This window comes from Poecile atricapillus, chromosome 1 (assembly GCF_030490865.1).
Source record: "Poecile atricapillus isolate bPoeAtr1 chromosome 1, bPoeAtr1.hap1, whole genome shotgun sequence".
In the NCBI taxonomy this organism is placed as follows: Eukaryota; Metazoa; Chordata; class Aves; order Passeriformes; family Paridae; genus Poecile; species Poecile atricapillus.
In genome coordinates, this window is record NC_081249.1 from 95,735,450 (window position 1) to 95,753,452 (window position 18,003).

An 18,003-nucleotide genomic window follows, 5' to 3' on the forward strand; every position below is an offset into this window, starting at 1 on the left:
GCAAGTTGGTGGGATATAAACCCATCCTTATATGCTGTGCTGGTTTATAGTGAACTCTTGGATTGTCTCATGCCCCCTATTTTTCCTCTCAGTAGAAGTTATATAATTGCACTTGGATGATCCTTTCCCATGCACAAGCTGATTTATTAATGGAAAGCTGATACTAAAATACTACTGTTAGTCTGGTAACAGACTAGACAAAGTTCAGATTAACCAAGCGGTGAGGTAAGATAGTTTTGAATAGCTCTTAGGCCCTCTGAGCAGTTCCTGTAGTACTGGAATTACTATTGGAATGTAATTGAATTCTGTCAATAATTATGCAATTTTAAATTTTAAAAATTTCTCTTTCAGGAAGGAGTGAGATTCTTTGTAGTGGATTGTCGTCCTGCAGAGCAATACAATGCTGGGCATTTATCGACAGCATTTCATTTAGACTCAGATTTGGTTTGTATGCTTTTTGTTTCTTTACGGGTATTTGAATCCTAACTGAGATAGAAGGGGAGAGAAATGCCTGCCTTGAAAAATAAAGTAACCTTAACTTAGGCTCTGGTATGTGGACTAGATGCAGCGTCTAGCTGTGTGATGATAAGTTTTCAAAAATTAGCTTCTCTAAAGGAGATGATAAAACCATTATTTGACTGAGAAGTTTAGCCCTTAATGACATTAGAATGTGGGATTCCAGACTTGCTGTTCTTTGATTAGGAATGGAAACCCATACAGACTAAACACTATACATTGCTTGGAGGAGAAATCTCTTTTTAGCATCCTATTTTCCAGTGAAAGGTGTAATTAATTTTTTAAAAGAGCACTTTTTTTCTTTGTCTCTTTTTTTGCCTCAGCCAGTCTTATTACAGTCTGCTTTTACAGGGCATATATCTTGAAAAGATTTTGGTTGCTTCTTTAAAATTTTTGCTGTACAATACAAAAGTGCATTGTTTTTGGCACTGAGATGTGCTGTGGATGAATAACTTCAATAAAGATTTTGTACTTCCTATTTGATTATGAATTCCTAATTGAACGTTCAGTCATAATTTTTCTCTGTCCTTTTTTCCCCCCAAAATCACTCCCATTTCAGCAGTGTATTCATCATTTCTAGATTAGCACTCAACTATGTTACTTTAAGCAGTCTATGGAAGCTGTATGGAATGATTTATTTGGATATACACTATAAAAGACTATTATACCTTAGTTAAGTTCAATCCTGCATCTAATATCTTTACCTCTCTAATAAAAATGATGCATTATTCAGTATTATATGCACATATGTAAATATAATATTAAATATAATTACAGAGGAGAGAAGAGGAGGCTGAAGGGCGACTTTAGTGCTTTCTATAACTATCTGAAGGAGGCTGTAGCAAGATGGGTGTCAGTCTCTTCTCCCAAGTAAAAAGCAGTAGAGCAGGAGGAGTAAGTGCATCATGTTGCATCAGGGGAAGTTTAGATTGGATGTTAGGAAAAATTTCTTCCCTGAAAGGGTTGTCAAGCATTGGAACAGGCTGCCCAGGGAAGGGGTTGAGTCACCATCCCCAGAGTTATTTATTACTTGTAGATGTGGCACTTGGGGACGTGGCTTAGCAGTGGAGAGTTGGCAGGGTGAGGTTCGTGGTTGGACTCGATAACAAGGGTCTTTTCCAACCTAAATGATTCTTTGATATAGTGTGGTTTTTAACCACATTAATCATTTAGGAAAAACTTGCCCTGTCCTATGTGGGTATTCTGCTAGCCTTAATTGAATGTCATATTCAATTTAAATTATTTTAAATTGAATTAATTAATTTTATTCATTTTAAATTATTAAGTAGTACAAATAGTTGATGGTATATGAAAAAGGAGTCCATGGAAACAAGTCTTAAATTAGATGTGATCAGTTCATATGTATTCAAATTGTATATTGGAATTAATGGTCCTTCATGAACCATGGTGGATAAATTCCACCAAGTTCATCCTTGTTTTTAGAAGTTCAATGCTAGGAAAATATTATAGGGAAAAACCTTTGTGATGAGAAGTCATTAATGGAATTTCAGTGCATTTCATATTCCTGTATGTGTCAAAGTACACAAAAGTTATTGTAAGGAGAGACAATGGGGAAAGAAAGCACTTTGGAATCCATCTCATTTATAGTTAGAGGAAGTAGTGAGATTTAGGACCTGTGTAATAAAGCAGCAGCCTTTATCTCTAGGAAAACCCCAGTTAAAATTCAGCTTTACTTACTGATGGCTAGGTTGTGTACTTGTGACTTTGTCCTTCATCATTTAATCCACTGTACAGACAAGATAATGGGAGCCCCTTCTGGCCCCTCCCTGCCCCCCTCAATCCAGTTACACGTCAAAATTCCCTTATGAGTTTAAATAAGTACCTTCCCCACAAACACAGGTTAAAATTTTAGCTATGTTGAGAAAGTCTTTGTTTCTCCATCTCTTTCACATAGAACTTTTGTTTTTGCATGCATAGCAGGCCTTCATGTATCCCAGCCTTTACTTTTTTAGAGTACAAAGAATCACAGATACCTCCTTGTACTCTCAATTGTAATTTCTGTTTGCAAATCTTGATAAGTAAATGAGAAAAAGCTTAGTGGGGAGGCAACAAGAGAAAGACTTTACTGGCATCTAGAAATTATAGGTAATTGAAAAGGTTTTGAATCTCCAAAGTTTGAATGTGTTGTGCCCAAGCATGTGTGAATATGGAAACAAGTCCCGCTGCTGTATTACCAAATTAATGCAACATGAAGGTTTCCAAGACTTATTACTAGATGCCTTGAGAAGTAAACTAGCAAATGTTAGCTATATTCTTTTTCCTGGGGGGAGCAAGTGGGGTGAGGAAGTAAAGGACCATTCTCAAGTGTTCTTTATGTAACATGAGGTCTCAGTGTGGTTCAGGGTGTATGTGTGTGACTTGCACAGTGCTGATGTTGCCTTGCTTGTGCTCAACAAATTGTAACTATTCTCAAAGTTTGTCTTCTTTCACAGCTTGTGTTACAGTATCTTGGTGTCAAACACAATTTTTTGTTTGTTCATTCCACAGATGCTTCAGAACCCATCAGAATTTGCACAGTCTGTAAAATCCCTGTTAGAAGCACAAAAACAATCTATTGAGTCTGGCTCCATAGCTGGTGGGGAACATCTCTGCTTCATGGGAAGTGGCAGGGAAGAAGAAGATATGTATATGAACATGGTGTTAGCACATTTCTTACAGGTACAATTAAATTGCCACTGATTTAAGAGCTGGAGCAAAGGGTGTCTGTATGTGTCATTGATGGTAAACAGCAAAACATTTTCTCCTTAAAATCTGAACTGGTTTTTGCACTACTCAAGTTCACAGTTTTTAGTAAACAAACTAATCCCTGTTTCATTACCATAATTGCCAAACTCATTCCACAGGTTTTTGCTCTGATCAGAATGATCTTTTTTGTTGCAGAAAAATAAGGAATATGTTAGCATTGCCAAAGGAGGCTTTATGGGTAAGCTTATTAATAATGAACTTTGACTTGAAAAATCTTGATATCTTAACACTTAATATTTTTGAGGCTTTTGCTAAAAACTATCTAAATGAATAGAAACTAGGTGTCATTTGTCAGGTTTTTGTTTTGTGTAAGTAAACACTGTGCACTTATGCATTTGTGGCTATCTCTTGGGGCTCACCCAAATTTCTGAGTGGTGAAAAATTAATGCCAGAACTGGGGAAATTCCCTCTTCCAACTTGTCATTATTTATGTTTAAGCCACTGTAGATTATAGATTCATATGAAGATGGAACTTCCTAATTACTTTTAACTGCTGTTATGATTTCTTAAATCAGGAGTTCATAATTCTGCAGTTGATGTTGCTGGAAATAATCAGGCTCTACAACAGTAGAGATCTGTGCTACAATATGACAGTAGAGGTATTATTAATCATATGTGTGATATTATAAGAGCTGTCTCTAAGATCAAAGCAGTGATTTATTTTTAATTGCTGCTGTATTCTAAATGTTTACTAAAATAATTAGTGTACTAGGTAGATAAATAGGCATTAGATAATCTTAATTCCTTTGTACTGTAAAGAAAAGCTGGGGATTGTTAGAGTGATCGCTGAATTTATCAATTTTATTGAATTGTGGGGGAAAAATTGTTACTGATTAGTCTTGGGTATATACAATATTTTCATCAACAGACTAAGTCCAGTGTAATTCTGGTTGTTTTTAATGGCCTTTTAACAGCTCTCCAGCAGCACTTAGCAGATATCAATGTGGAAGGACCAGAAAATGGATATGGCCACTGGATTGCAAGTACCTCAGGCTCAAGAAATAGCATAAGCTCTGTTGATGTAAGTGAAATTTTAGCATGTTACAGTGGGATGGGAACCCTAAATTTACTGAATGCTTTCTTCACATTCCTTGTTCTAGTCTGTAAAATGCATTATTGCAAGCCATGACTGTTTTCACTTGTGTTTAATTTCAAGCTATGATCACAGTCTAGTCAGTGGTGATCTAAACATTTTTATCCTCTTGAGGGAAAGAATTTGTAGGTAAGAACTTGCTGTTGTCATTCTCCAGCAGAATACATGTAATAGACAACTCTTTCCCAGGCTCTTACTCTGGGAATAAGTTACTATAAAGTAGCATACAATTTTGCAGCAGAGCTCAAAATGGTATCTTTTCTACAGCTGATATATTATGTGTAGAATTTAGCTTTTAATCTAGATGCAGTGTATCACTAACAGGATTCCTTTGTCTAGATGTCCATAGCAGAGTGCTCAGAAATGTAGTCTGTCAAGCTTGCTTTATAGGATGATATTTTCCTCAGTCACATGTCATTGCTGTTATTTGATAGAGCTCTGAAGAAATACTCAGTTGTGTAATTAAGGTTCTACTGAGTACCAAAAAGTAAATTGCTGTTCTGTAGTCTGTTTCCTTTTTAATAAATTCTTTGAGATGAAATAACATACTTTTATATGATTAATCCTGAGAGGAGTTACTTTTTCAGGGTGATTCTCCAAATGGTTCAGGTGATGGAAAAGGAGTGAAGTCCCTAGTGAATAAAATGACGGTTGCTTTGAAGACTAAATCTGTGAATGTGAAAGAGAAAGTTATCAGTTTTATTGAAAATACATCTACTCCAGTGGACAGGTGCGTCATTTATCTCACTGTGCGTTAGCTGGGAGAAGTTTATTTCATGTGCCTGTTCTGTAAGTGTGAAAATTGCGCTAATTGAGAACAAGTTGCCTTAAAAAACTGAATATCAGTTTTTTAATTCTCTAACCCTACCCTTACTACACATTTTGTCATGATCCAGGGAGTATACTGCTGTTCTTTAATATTGTAAGGCCAGTGTGGGTCCCTGTTGCCTTGAATGCTTATCTAGAATTTGTCATTTAATTCCACTTCTTATAATGTGTCAGTTTTGTGTTCAGTCTAAAAGTGAACAATGATTTCAGTTCCTTCTCATCCTTACTCTAATGAAATAGATCAAAGACAGCAGAATTCTGGATAGGTTTTTTCAGTTGGTTGGTTGATTTTGTTCTGTTTTGGTTTTTTTCACCGCTGCATCTTGCCAAATTGAGTTTACCTCTTTTAAAGATCCTAATTTTTTTCAAGTCCTTGTGTAAAGCTGCTTTCCTAACTCAGAATCCACCCTTGTTTAGTTTTTGTGTCTTCAGGAATGAGAATGTGCAAGTAGATTGAAGAACACTTTCAAATTTGGAAGACACCATTCCAAATACATACCTTAACTAAATACAAGAATAGCAGCTTTCATCTGTCAGAGCTTTAAATAAAACACCTGCTGTAGTTCTTTAAAGTATTTGAAGATGAATGTTGAATACCAAGACACTGGTATTCAGGAGTCTCAGAGATCTAGCATGTGTTTATTAGCAGGATTTAAAATATCAAAAGAAGAGTAGTTTTTAATAGTTTTGTTCCTCAGATCATTCCTTCTGTTTGTTTTGGAAAATGTTTTTCTAAATTACTTTTATTACTTTTATTTCACAATTAGAGGAAAAAATTCTTAAGTAGCATTTGGTAGTAGCTTTTGCTGTGTGAAGAATTAAACTTACACATTTGTGGTTAACACTTAGGGCTTACCCAAATTTCTGAGTGGTGAAAAATTAATGCCAGAATTGGGGAAATTCCCTCTTCCAACTTGTCATTATTTATGTTTTAGCCACTGTAGATTCCAGATTCATATGAAGATGGAACTTCCTAATTACTATTAACTGCTGTTATGATTTTTGAATCAGGAGTTCATAATTCTGTAATTAATGTGAAGATTTAAACTGAAAGAGGGTAAATTTAGATTAGATATTAGGAAGAAATTCTTTACAGTGAGGGTGGTGAGGTGCTGGCAGAGGCTGCCCAGGGAAGCTGTGGCTGCCCCATCCCTGGCCAATGCTCAAGGCCAGGCAGGATGGAACTTTAAGCAATGTGGTCTAGTGTGAGGTCTCCCTGTGCAGGGCAGGGTGTGAAACATGTTGCTCTTTAGAGTCCCTTGCAACCCAAGCCATTCTGTGAAATCAATTACTGCTTGCATTTAAGCCATAATAAATTAGCATAAGAAATTCATCTTTCAGTAGATTTTTTTTTTTGCAAATATTCTTTACCTCATGTCCAGCTTTCATGGAGCCTTGTTTTTATGTACAAGCATCCTCCTTGAAGAAGGAACATTGCCAGTATAGAGAATTTCAGCTATTTATCTAGGTTTTTCCTTTACATTTTTTTAATTCTTTTGTTCTGTCCTCTGCCCCAATATACTGTAGAATACCTTTCAATATTTCCTGGCCAGACAGAGCAAGCATGGAGCGGTAAGCTTGATAATTAAGCAGTCTGACTAAAACCACCTTCCTTGTATTTAGCATGGCATCACAATGTTTGTAAGCATTGGTTACACTGACAAGATTGCTTGCATATTTTGATATTAATTTAATTTTTGTAAATATATTAAAACTTTCTTTTTACAAGCACTGGTCAAGAGACTAAAGGAAGAAAAAGAATGTATTGGCAGTGCTTTCTTAGTTTCTGGTTTGTTATTTCTGTTCTCTTCCTTACTATTGCTTTTTATAGATTTTTTTTTAACCTGTCATTTCCTATGTACATTTTATTAGTTACCTGTAATAGTAAAAGACTGAACAAAATTCAGTAAAAAATACTGAACAAATTATGGCTTAAGGTTCTAACAAGAGAGACTATAAGTATGAAAAGTAAACTTTTCATAAAACATCATCAGAACTTAGATATGACAGGGAACCCATATGGAAATTCTGTCTGAAGTCTCAAACTTTTATGCTTCTTATCACATGGTAATAGAACATGCTGAAAGAAATAGACATGCTCATTACTGGGAAAAGAAAAATTGAAAGTAAATATGCTTTTGCAATTCTGTCTTATCTTGCTCACATAATTACTGCATTTCATGCAAACATGGAGGCCCTTCACGTTTGCCTCACATACAGTGTCTTATAATGATTTCAGAAATAAAAATTGCGAATTGAATTTTTATAAAATTACTTGTGGTAATTGAAGAGCAGTTCATGCATAATCACTTTGGAACTTTGGTTATGCTTTAGGAGTTCTGTAGCTTTTGACCTTCTTACACTGAAATGCATGGAAATTAATCCTAGATGAATTATGGAAAATTTTAAAACTGGATTTTCAAGGATTTTTGACTAATTTTTCTTTCAAGTAGTTTGCACATAATTTGAGCTGGGATTCACCCAAAAGCAGGTATTGTTCATGTGAGCAAAATCAGTAGTAATGTTAACCAGTATTCTGTAAAAGAAAAGCTATAGGAATGGCCCAACAGCACACATAGTATGTTTTGTTAATTTAGAAATACTAAAGATCATGGGGATTGTACCCCACTTTTTGTTGATCTGTTTCTAGAATATGGTAACAAATATTAAAATACCACATTAAATATATGGTGACTCTATAAGTCAGAGATGTATGAATCTGTATTTGTAACCAAGAAGTTTTGATGTATTGAGATTTTGCTTTGGTTATTTTGCATATTCCTTTCACTCCTATTGCACATCTTCTTTCATTGGGTAGATGTAATAATAAATTAGTTCACACTGTATATCCCTAGAGTATTTTCTTAAAATTAGGGTTCTTAGAAACCTAGAATGGCATTTTTTCTGTATCCATTCAATTAGGTCTACTTTGTGCTTATCACCAGGATGTTTCATTTGGTAGGTTTGCCACCAAAAGACATTGCATTTAATTTGTAACCATGTAATGATAGCCTTCCATGTCAACAGGTTAAAGAGAATAAATTTCTAATTTAAGATATTACCAGGCTTTTATAAAGTAGCATTTTACTCTCTTGTTTACTCTCTTGTCCTGACTAACTTCAGTTGATAAACACTAGTGAGATCTGCTCTTAGATCCTCTCTGTATAATTCAATTTGACATTATTTGAATTTGCTGCTTCTTACTCAATTGGTTATGTTTTACTAAAGCATATTTACAAAATAATATGTATTCCATATGGAAGCACTGCCCTCTTGAATTGTCAGTGTCATTGATGCTTATTGTCTTAAACACTAATGAGCATGTTATTGTATGTTTAGTTTTGTGCCATTTTAGACCACATTTCTGTTTGTTTTTTAACTTTTCCTTATTTTGTTCATATTACTAAATTTTACCCATAGAAAATGTTGTTTTCTTTTCTAACTTTCAATTCTACTTTTAGCTATCCCTAAGTAGTAGCATTAATTTACCTGTTACTAAACCTGTTCCTTGTCTAGCTTGGTTCTAAGGTAGCATGTAAACTGGAGTTTGTGAATGTACTTAAAAAAGGAGGCAAGGCTTAGTGTTGGTAGGAAACATAAATGCACAATATGGGGAAAGGAGGTTATTGAACTGGAGGAAAGAGACAGGCAAGTTTTTTGGTTTTGTTTTGAGTGTTTTAAAACTGCTAAGCACTGCCAGTTCTAAAGGCTAAAATTATGAACTGGTTGGTTTTTTCAGAAATTGACTATATTGTTGCTTTCTGAACTTTCAGGTTTTTTGTCTTATTTTTCAGGTATTCTCTACAGTTCAGTGCAAGAGCTTTTAATTCAGCTATGACCATGTAATTGCAGCATTCTGAGCTGGAGCTTTAAAATATCTCAGGACTTGCGCTGTCACACATTAAGACTCAGTTGTCTGTGTCATTTGATATGATCTGTAGAAATAATTTAAATGTGATTTTTGACATCAATATCACAATAGTGCTGGGATTGTAGCAATAGGAATTGTTTGAGTAAATATTTCAACATTTGACTCAAGCTGAAAGTAGTGAGCAGGAAGTCATGATTTAGACTTCAGTGGATGGTTTGTAATAACCCCACTGTGTAGTTCTTAAGGCATTTTGTTATCTTTTAAAGAATTAACAAGGAAAAAAATAACTTCCAGACATGTTAGTTAAATCTTTGTTTTTTGCTTCATCTGAATTTGGCATTCTTGTGAAGTTGCCCTGATTGTCCAGTTATGTTTTAGCTTTATGCTGGAAACTTAGCATGTTGTCAGTTTTCAGGTCTCTAATGTGTGTTGCCATTTGAGAAGGTGAGCAGAAGTTGGGGTTTTTTGAAACAAAACAACCTTTCTTTCCACTTTCTTTGTTACAAGAGTCAGCCTCACAAAGCGGCTGAACTATGCTTCCTCTAACCGAGTTGCTTGATGGGTCACTCACATCTTCCTTGCAGGCAGCTTCATAAATTATCTTGTCTGTTGCACAGCTGTGTTTACATTTTGCTAATATGTTACTGTGGAACTCAGACCGTCAGTTTGAAAGATACTTTTCTTCTCCTGTCCCATGCCCTCTCCTGCCCTTTTCATTGCCAACAGACATGTCAGCAGCAGTGACAGAGTTGGAAAACCCTACCGGGGTGTGAAGCCAGTATTCAGCATCGGAGATGAAGAAGAATATGATACTGGTACAGTAGAAGATTTTCCTCTTACCTAGATTATCTTATTTAGGCAAAATTATTAAATTGGACTAAATCAAAGAGTGTCTCTTACATCTTTGTCTTGCAGTATGATACTTGTCTATTATTGTTGTACATGTGTGTTATGGTAATGCCTAGGACCAGCCCTCTTCAAATACATAGTAGCAGATTAAATGAAAAATAATTTGTGGTAGGCACCAAACAGCCAACAGGAAGAAATTTAAATAAGCAGATATAGTGGATCTTTTGTCTTTACTTGTTATTTCTGTAACAAAGATCTTTTTCTACACTGATCTTGAATGCATAAACTAGCAATTGTGCCTTTATTACTCTCAACATTAAGCATGTCTAGTATTGTCAGTTAGTGTAATGCTCTGAATTTCTGAAATATAGTTGGAGCTAGACTTTAAATGGCTAATGTGTGCACACCTCTCCAGCATTTCAGACTTTGCTTTTCAGCACTGAATCTATTAATAATGGATTCATCTCTTGATATGCATGCAGGTTGCTGTAGGAAAAAACATGCAATTTTTATTTAAATTTTTTATCTAGCTGAAAAACTGCAGGCAAAACTAGAGCACCACACATTTCATAAAGGTTTGGAGGTTTTTTGAGAGCAGTTCTAACATTAAAATGGTGCAGACCTACTGCTGTTCTGGTTTTGCTCTGGTAGTTTTAGCCCACTGCCAGTCATCATCTCACAAATAACTCTTTTGTGGCCAAAAGGCATATTTGGCTTCTGTAGGAGAAACAAGTAACTAGTCTGAGAATCTTTGACATGCAAAAGAAACAATTCAGAAAGATTAATGAGAGTCAGAGTTTTAAATAACATGGATGACAAACAGTTGATCATTATCTGCAATAAAAATTTTGAAGGAGCAAAGTGAAATTATCAGGCAGAAGCTTTAATGCTAACAAGATTTTTCTCCAAATGCCGTGTGATTAATTTTGCACAGTTCTGTGAGCATCCATAATAGTGTTTGGCAAAGTCTGTGTAGATTCAGAAAACCAGCTCCCCCAAGACAGATTGTCTAGAACACATTTTCAGTAATGGTTGTTTGCTAAGTTCTATTAATTATTTGCTTTTCAAAACACTACTACGCTTGGTAAGTAAGTAGAATCAGAGTAATTTGAGTAAGCAAAGCCAACACATATGAAGTGAAATATATATAATCTTGATGCAAAAGAATGCAAAAAATGAGCCTGTTTCTGTATAATTTGTTTTGTGAAGCTTTAGTCTTTGGGGTTTTTCAGTAGTAAGTAATTTCAGACAGCTGTAATTATTGCAGCCTGCTCTAGGTGGGTCTGCTTGAGCAGGGGAGTTGGACCAGGTGACCTCCAGAGATCCCTTGTGTCCTCAGCCATTCTGTCACTCTGTGGCACAAGGGTGGATTATTGTTCCATTTGTTGCAATTCCATTATCTATTTTTCAGTGAAAGCGTTTTCCAAAGTGTGTTTCAAATTCTGAATTGCATTGAAGTAAATAGTTTAACAAAGTGTAGGAAACTGACTTTGAAAAAGGCTCTTTAAAGAGCTGTCCTGAGTTATTTCTGGGAGTAATTTGTATGGAGTTAATATAGTTGATTGTGTTAGATAACTAGATTGCTTAAATTCTTTTAATGTAGCACCAAAAATACTCTGTAAACACAATCACCACCTTTAGACATAAAAGCAGTATTTTGCAACTAAGTAATAACATGTGCAGGAGTTTTGGGTGTTTCACAGAGGTCTGTGCTGAAAATTTAGGGTTGGAATATGTTCTTAAATGTCCTTTAAAAAGGATGTGAGGCCAAAGATGGCAATTTTTGCTAATGATCCTAGGTTATTTGAGATAGTGAGGTCAGACTGAGTCTTTTGCTAATCTGAATGACTGGGTAATAAAATGGCACATGAAATTCAGTATGAATTTAATGCAAGAAAGACATTTAAAAAACCCCACCCACTTTTAATTTCAGATCCAGTTGTGGTAGAATGATTTGGCTGTGTCCAGCAGCAGTGGGTTTATAATAAGTAAGCAGTCATTAGCAGTCAGAAAAGGAAATCAAATCCTCAGAAATCTATGATTCACCCACACATTAAATATTGTGTGTCTTCTGCCCTTGATGTCAGAAACAATGTTTGAACAGGAGAAGGCTCAGAGAGGAGTAAGAATGGTGAGGAAAGATGGGATATTACTTTCAGAAAAGGCACAGCTGAATGTTAGAAGTTTTGTTATGTGAAAGAGGCATTTCAAGGGAGAGAAAGTGGTCCACAAAAATAATGCCTGGCCTTGAAAGGGATCAACAGGTGTTCATTTCTTCTTGTAAAAGAAACTAGAAGCCACAAGAAGAGAGTCTCCTGGACTGAAGTTGGCTTGGTGTTGGTACTCCTTGCCACAAGATATTGGTGGTTTAAATGCAAAGGGTTTATATGGCTTCGAGGAAAGTCTGGACAAGTCCACGTGAAAGAAACCCATGAAACTTTACTGAAGGGACAAATCAGAACAACCTAAGATAACCTCCTGAGCTAAAGATACTTTTTTGTTGAGAGAAAATTAAGAGAGAAATATCAGATATGCCTTTTTCTTTCTTTCCTCTCAATGATTCTGTATGGTTAGGTACACCTGCTTTGAACCAGTGTAGCTACAGTGGCTTAAAGCATATTGAAAAATTGGCTGATGGGTGTGAAAATGCTTGCTTTTTTTTATTTTGTTAACATTTTTACCCCCCTCCATTCAAAACAGATGAAATTGATAGCTCCTCAATGTCAGATGATGATCGAAAAGAGGTTGTCAACATCCAAACGTGGATAAATAAACCTGATGTGAAGTATAACTTTCCATGTAATGAAGTAAAAGAAAATGGACATATGTTTCCCAGGTACTGAAATAAATCCTAAGTTCAATGAAAACATCCATCTTGATATATATTCTAAAAAAAAAGTGTTGGTCACTTAATTTATCCATTATATTAAACTAGGAAATGGAAGTGTGAACAAAGTGTTAACGTATTTGCATTCCTGTATTTGCAGTGTTATAGAATGGAAATTATGTATAAAACCTGGTGTAAAGTTTTGCTTTGAAGAACAAGATAGTAAGAAAACTTGAAGGGGGAGACAGGGGCTTGGAGGTATTTGCCATGCTCTGTGCACCAGTAATGCTGGGGTGATGCCATGCTTGTTTTCAGAAATGGCCATGCTACAGCACTCAAGGAAAATCAGAAGTATTTTGTAGAGCTTTCTTAATTAGATGACAGTATTAAAACTACTTCTTAGATTTGGTAGCTGTATTATCTAGCTCTCTCCATGTAGTTTATTCATACAAATTTCTAAACAGTTGATATTTAATTCATTAAGAAAATTAATAGGTATTTTTCTTTTCTTCCAGTCATCTCCTAGTCACAGCAACTCATATGTACTGTTTGAGGGAGATTCCATCAAGAAAGGGACTGGCTTACATACAGTCTCGACAGGCACTCAATGCTGTAGTCAAAATCACATCCAAGAAGAAACATCCAGAACTGATCACCTTTAAGTACGGAAATAGCAGTACTTCAGGCATAGAAATTCTGGCAGTTGAAAGGTAAGCCATCTCAGTAGCAGAGGTGTAAGTGGTAATGATATCCAGGATGCTGGACACTGGAAGTCAAGGGTATGCTGTAATTCACAGAATTGAGTTCAAAAGTAATAGTTTTTCTTTAGGAACGCATAATTCAGATATGAGCTAGGAAAAAAAGATTTGCCAGCAAAATGGTGTTTGAGACCCAGAAGAGAGGAACTGCAACTGCAGTTGTTAGGGATGGGATGTGTGCAAATGTTTTCCTTTTGTAATAGGTCTTAAGCAGAAATTAAGTGAACAGTTCTCTGCAGCAAAAATATGGATTTGTGAAAAATGGGATTTATAAGTATGGTCATTTTACTGTGGAATTTTTTTATTTTTTTTTTTTTTTACATCTGACTCATATTGTCTGTGCAATGTGCAAGGAGTCCAGAAGCCTAGACTCAAAACTCTAATTCCCTGAAACCTGATTCCTGGAAATTACATGTAGGCATGCTCAGTATTTGCATGCTTAAGAGGGGGAAGGGGTCAGATGGAGCGATGTATCAGGCTTTTTTCCACTGGTGTAGCCTGCTGTTTCTTGGCACTCTTTTAACGAGGTTGCTGATACCAGCTGGATGTTTTCTCATCCTCTTCCTTGGAGAGAACTTTGTGCAGTGGATGCTCTGTTTTCACAAGAGAGGAGGGATGAGTTGGAACTGACTAGAGACATTCTATGCCTGTTGGCTCCTTAGGTTTGTAGTAGGTCAAGAAAGATAAATTAAAATTTTTCAGGGAACTTTACTGCTTGTTGAACTCATTACCGCCTTGTTGACTGGAGCAGATTGATCTAGAGCTATCTATAGGAATTAAAAAAGCAAAAACCACAAAAAACAAAATACCACAAAACAAAAAACAAGCAAGAACTGCTATGCTTCAGTCAGACAGTGCTGTCTATGTAGAGATATTTAATGGCCTGACCTATCCTGTTGTCAGTTTTTCTTTCCAAGATGGCCTGTGAAGTACTCAACAGTTCTAACTTCACAAAGAGAAAGTTTCATAGTGTAATCAGGAATTGAATGTTAATTTCTTCGTATTTTTTTCATTTTAATACATTCCCCTCTTCCCTTCCTACTAGACAGAGGAAGAATGAGAAGAATTATGGAATTTATACTCAAAAATTTTATAGTGAATTAATGATGGCTTTTTCTAATTTTTCTTTAAGGTATTTGATTCCAAATGCAGGTGATGCTACCAAAGCCATAAAACAACAGATCATGAAAGTATTGGATGCCTTGGAGAGTTAATAACTAAAGACTTTGTAGAGACCAGTTTATAAAGAAGAAGCAACCAAGATACTGTATGTGGACACAAGCTGACTGTTTCCCAACTGAATACTAACTTAAGAGAATTTTTCTGTTTGCTGGTGGGAGTGCCTGAGTAGCAGGCTTGAGATAGGGTAAATTATTATCCATTTCTGAACAGGATTTTTGTTTGGGTTCTTTTTTTTTTTATTTTTGTTTTTTTTATTTTGGAGAAGTGTTTATTATAAAGGTCAGTTTGTTTCATTTTAATGCAGCCTTACTGGGAGTTATCTGCATCTTTGCAAGAGCAGATGCAGCTGGGTTCATGTTAAGTGTGTATTAAAGGAATGGGGGGACTAAGATACAGAGGAGCAGTTGAAAACACAGTGGTTTTTAAATTGTTATCCCTTGCAAATAAGATGTCTCCATTGCCTACAGTCTAGAAATTTGATTTTGCCTAGCTGGTAGTATCAAAGATTAATTAAAAATTTAGCTTTTTGAGCAGAGCAGCTAGAAATCTTAAAAACACAATTTTCACATTAAAAATGGTTAAGTCCAGTTTGGGCTGCAGATAAATGGAAAAAATACAAGCAATTTGTGAAATTAAGGGTTTTTTAAATGTCTTACCAGCTACTAGGCTAAATAACTGGAACTGGTGGTAAGGATTGTTTTTAAATACTGAAATTACCTGTAGTTTTTACTACAGCAGCATGATTTTTTTTTAATTATGCAAAATTTTACATTTCATAGGTTGAGGCTATTTCCCTTGTAAAAATGAGTGTGTGCACTGAAATGCATGTGTCATGACAGAATATGACAGTTAAAAACAAGTTGCCTTGCTCCTCAGAAACAAAATATCTAAGAAATTTAGATGTTTAAAACCCTTCAGTTCAGCACAAAAGTGAGTACACACTGACCAAAGGTGTGTTCAGCAAGAAGATGAATGCACACAAAACCAGGGAAGAAATTCCAGTGCTGGCTGCCTTCATTGATTCAAGCATTTGTAACAACTTCTAAATTAGTAAATATTTGGGAGATGGCAACTTATATAATTGTTCATCATAAGCTTTCCATTTGTTCAAGAATTGTTCTCTTGTTCAAAGCTCAGTACAGGAATGTTCTTATGGACAAGGCAGAGCATCTTTGTAGACTGATGGTAAATCACCAAAAACTATAAAGATAATGGGGATTAGTTTTGCTGCATAAAATCTTCTGAGTACTTGAATCAAAGCCTATGATTTGGTACTTCATCAGAAGGTAAAATAAGTTAAACTGACCTTTATAAAAAACATTTATTCTAAGTTATTTTACTAGGAATCAAGCTAGGGCACCTTAATTCTTGAACTAATTTTTTTTTCTTCTTAGTATCTGAGTAAACACCAATAGAACTTGAACTGTTGAGAATATTTGCATGAAATTGCACCTGGGCCAATGCTCATGTATTTATAGTTTTGCCCAGCAGCTGTTGTATTACATTTTCCTCTTCCTAATCCCTTCTGAAAATATCCTCAAGAGTCTTTGACTCTGTGCCTACTTCAGCAACAAGATTTTTTCATGTAAAGATGTTTGTGCTACTGTTTATAAACTACAGTTGTAAATAAACCAGTACAATTTGAACATAACTTGTTCTGTCAGAAGGCATTTAGTTGCATACTGTGTAAATTCTCTGAATCAATTAAAAGTTTTTCCTAAAGGTGTTTTGTAAATGGAAGTGAATTTGATCTTTGGAGTTGAGGAAGCTGATTATGGATCATAGGGAGCTACTGCCATGACTTCTTAGTGTAAGTATTTCAGAATTTAAGTTAATTTCATTAAGGACTTTTGGGGGAGCATTCACAGAAAGATCAAAGTGAATTAAAAAATAATCAAGTTATAAAAAAGGTTTCTGCATAAATTCCAGACTTCTCAGCATTGTGATTTTATTATGAAAATGTTTACAGAATGATACAACGTATTTCTCCTCCTCAGGAGGGGGAGAAGTGAAAATGATACTCAGTTGTTAAACAGGTGTATTTGAGTATTAAATGTGGAATGTGGCTAATGTGTATGCTTCACTGCGAGGACAGCAAATACAGAAGACCTTTCTTCAGCAAGTAAAGCAGCAGGAAGTCAGTTCTTAGGTCCCTTCTCTGTAGAAACATACAATCCAAGCAATTTTGAGGCTAAGTATTTGTAAGTTTTAGGGAAATGTACAAGTTATCAACAGACCTCTTAGCTTAAAAAGCTCAGCCCAAACTATGAATAATTTCAATGGTGCTGGTGTATCTCTACCCACAGTTTAAGGGCCACTTTTGCCTTATAGTGTACATACCTTTAGTTATTATTTTTGTTATAAAGCTTGTATTATTAAGCAGAAATTTTAATTACAGTACTGCAGCAACATTTTTTGAAAAGAAAACCCCAAAATGTTGGTATGCTACTTCCTGTCCCTTTTAGCTCTGAGGATTTTTAATTTTTTAATTTTTTTTATTATTATTTATTTTAATTTTATTTTTATTTAATTTTTTTAATTAAAATTGGGTCTTGTTTTATTCTGCATGCACCACTGTCTGTATTGCTGAATATAAGGTGACAGTTGTTATGATGCAGGAGTGATAGAAATGAGGAGTAGGAAGGAGTCTTGGAGTAAAACTTCGCTGCAAGTGAAACATTTGTGTCACAGTGAGAGTTTGTGCTTCTGTGCTCACTGATGGCTCTTCATTTGTCTCACTAACTCTTTTAGATTATGATTTGTATGAGAATTTGTAAAGAATTTTACATACTGTTGATTGCAGAGTTGCAATTTTTAAAGCTGCCTATTCTGTTAGCCCTAATACATGGGTCTCACCTGTGATTGTATCTTTTCCTTCCAACTACATGTCAGCTGTAGTTTTAAAACTTCAGGTACTGCCAAGTAAGCTTTTTCAACATAGGCGATGTCTACTGAATGTGTGAAAAGTTTCCTTTTAGGGAAGGAAAAGGGTGGTACTATGTAACTTGTTCTACTGGGCATACCTAGCACAGTCAGATACTTTTGTTTGGAAGCTTGAAGAATACATTTTATCTCTGACCCATGCAAAACTGGATTTTAGGCCTGTGCTTTGCACCTTGAAAGGATGACACTACCTAATTTTTTTAAATTTTTTTTTATTATTATTTGGGAAAAAGTTGGGAGACAGCTGTTCTTTGCACCTGGAGCCCTGCAAAGTGTGATATTTGGGGGAAAAAAATTACAAAAAAATCATACATGTTCTTTTTACCACCATGGGCATATATAAAAAAGAAGGGAGGGAGGCCTGCTAAGG

General features: G+C 35.3%; 1 protein-coding gene across 7 annotated transcripts in view; it reads left to right on the plus strand.

The window, feature by feature from the left end:
* The window catches only part of TBC1D23 (TBC1 domain family member 23), a 32,181-nt gene extending 15,769 nt beyond the window's left edge, over nt 1-16,412 (plus strand). For 5 of the 7 annotated variants that reach the window (XM_058838193.1, XM_058838157.1, XM_058838173.1 and 2 more), the window contains 10 exons: nt 352-444; nt 3,025-3,195; nt 3,418-3,460; nt 4,197-4,303; nt 4,963-5,105; nt 6,731-6,775; nt 9,801-9,889; nt 12,624-12,759; nt 13,266-13,460; nt 14,641-16,412. In XM_058838193.1, coding sequence (XP_058694176.1) covers nt 352-444; nt 3,025-3,195; nt 3,418-3,460; nt 4,197-4,303; nt 4,963-5,105; nt 6,731-6,775; nt 9,801-9,889; nt 12,624-12,759; nt 13,266-13,460; nt 14,641-14,722 — 1,104 coding nt within the window. In that variant the 3' untranslated portion in view covers nt 14,723-16,412. The remainder of the gene's footprint in view (nt 1-351; nt 445-3,024; nt 3,196-3,417; nt 3,461-4,196; nt 4,304-4,962; nt 5,106-6,730; nt 6,776-9,800; nt 9,890-12,623; nt 12,760-13,265; nt 13,461-14,640) is intronic. The other 2 variants (XM_058838209.1, XM_058838202.1) reach the window with 1 other exon arrangement.
* The last annotated feature ends 1,591 nt before the right edge of the window (nt 16,413-18,003 follow it).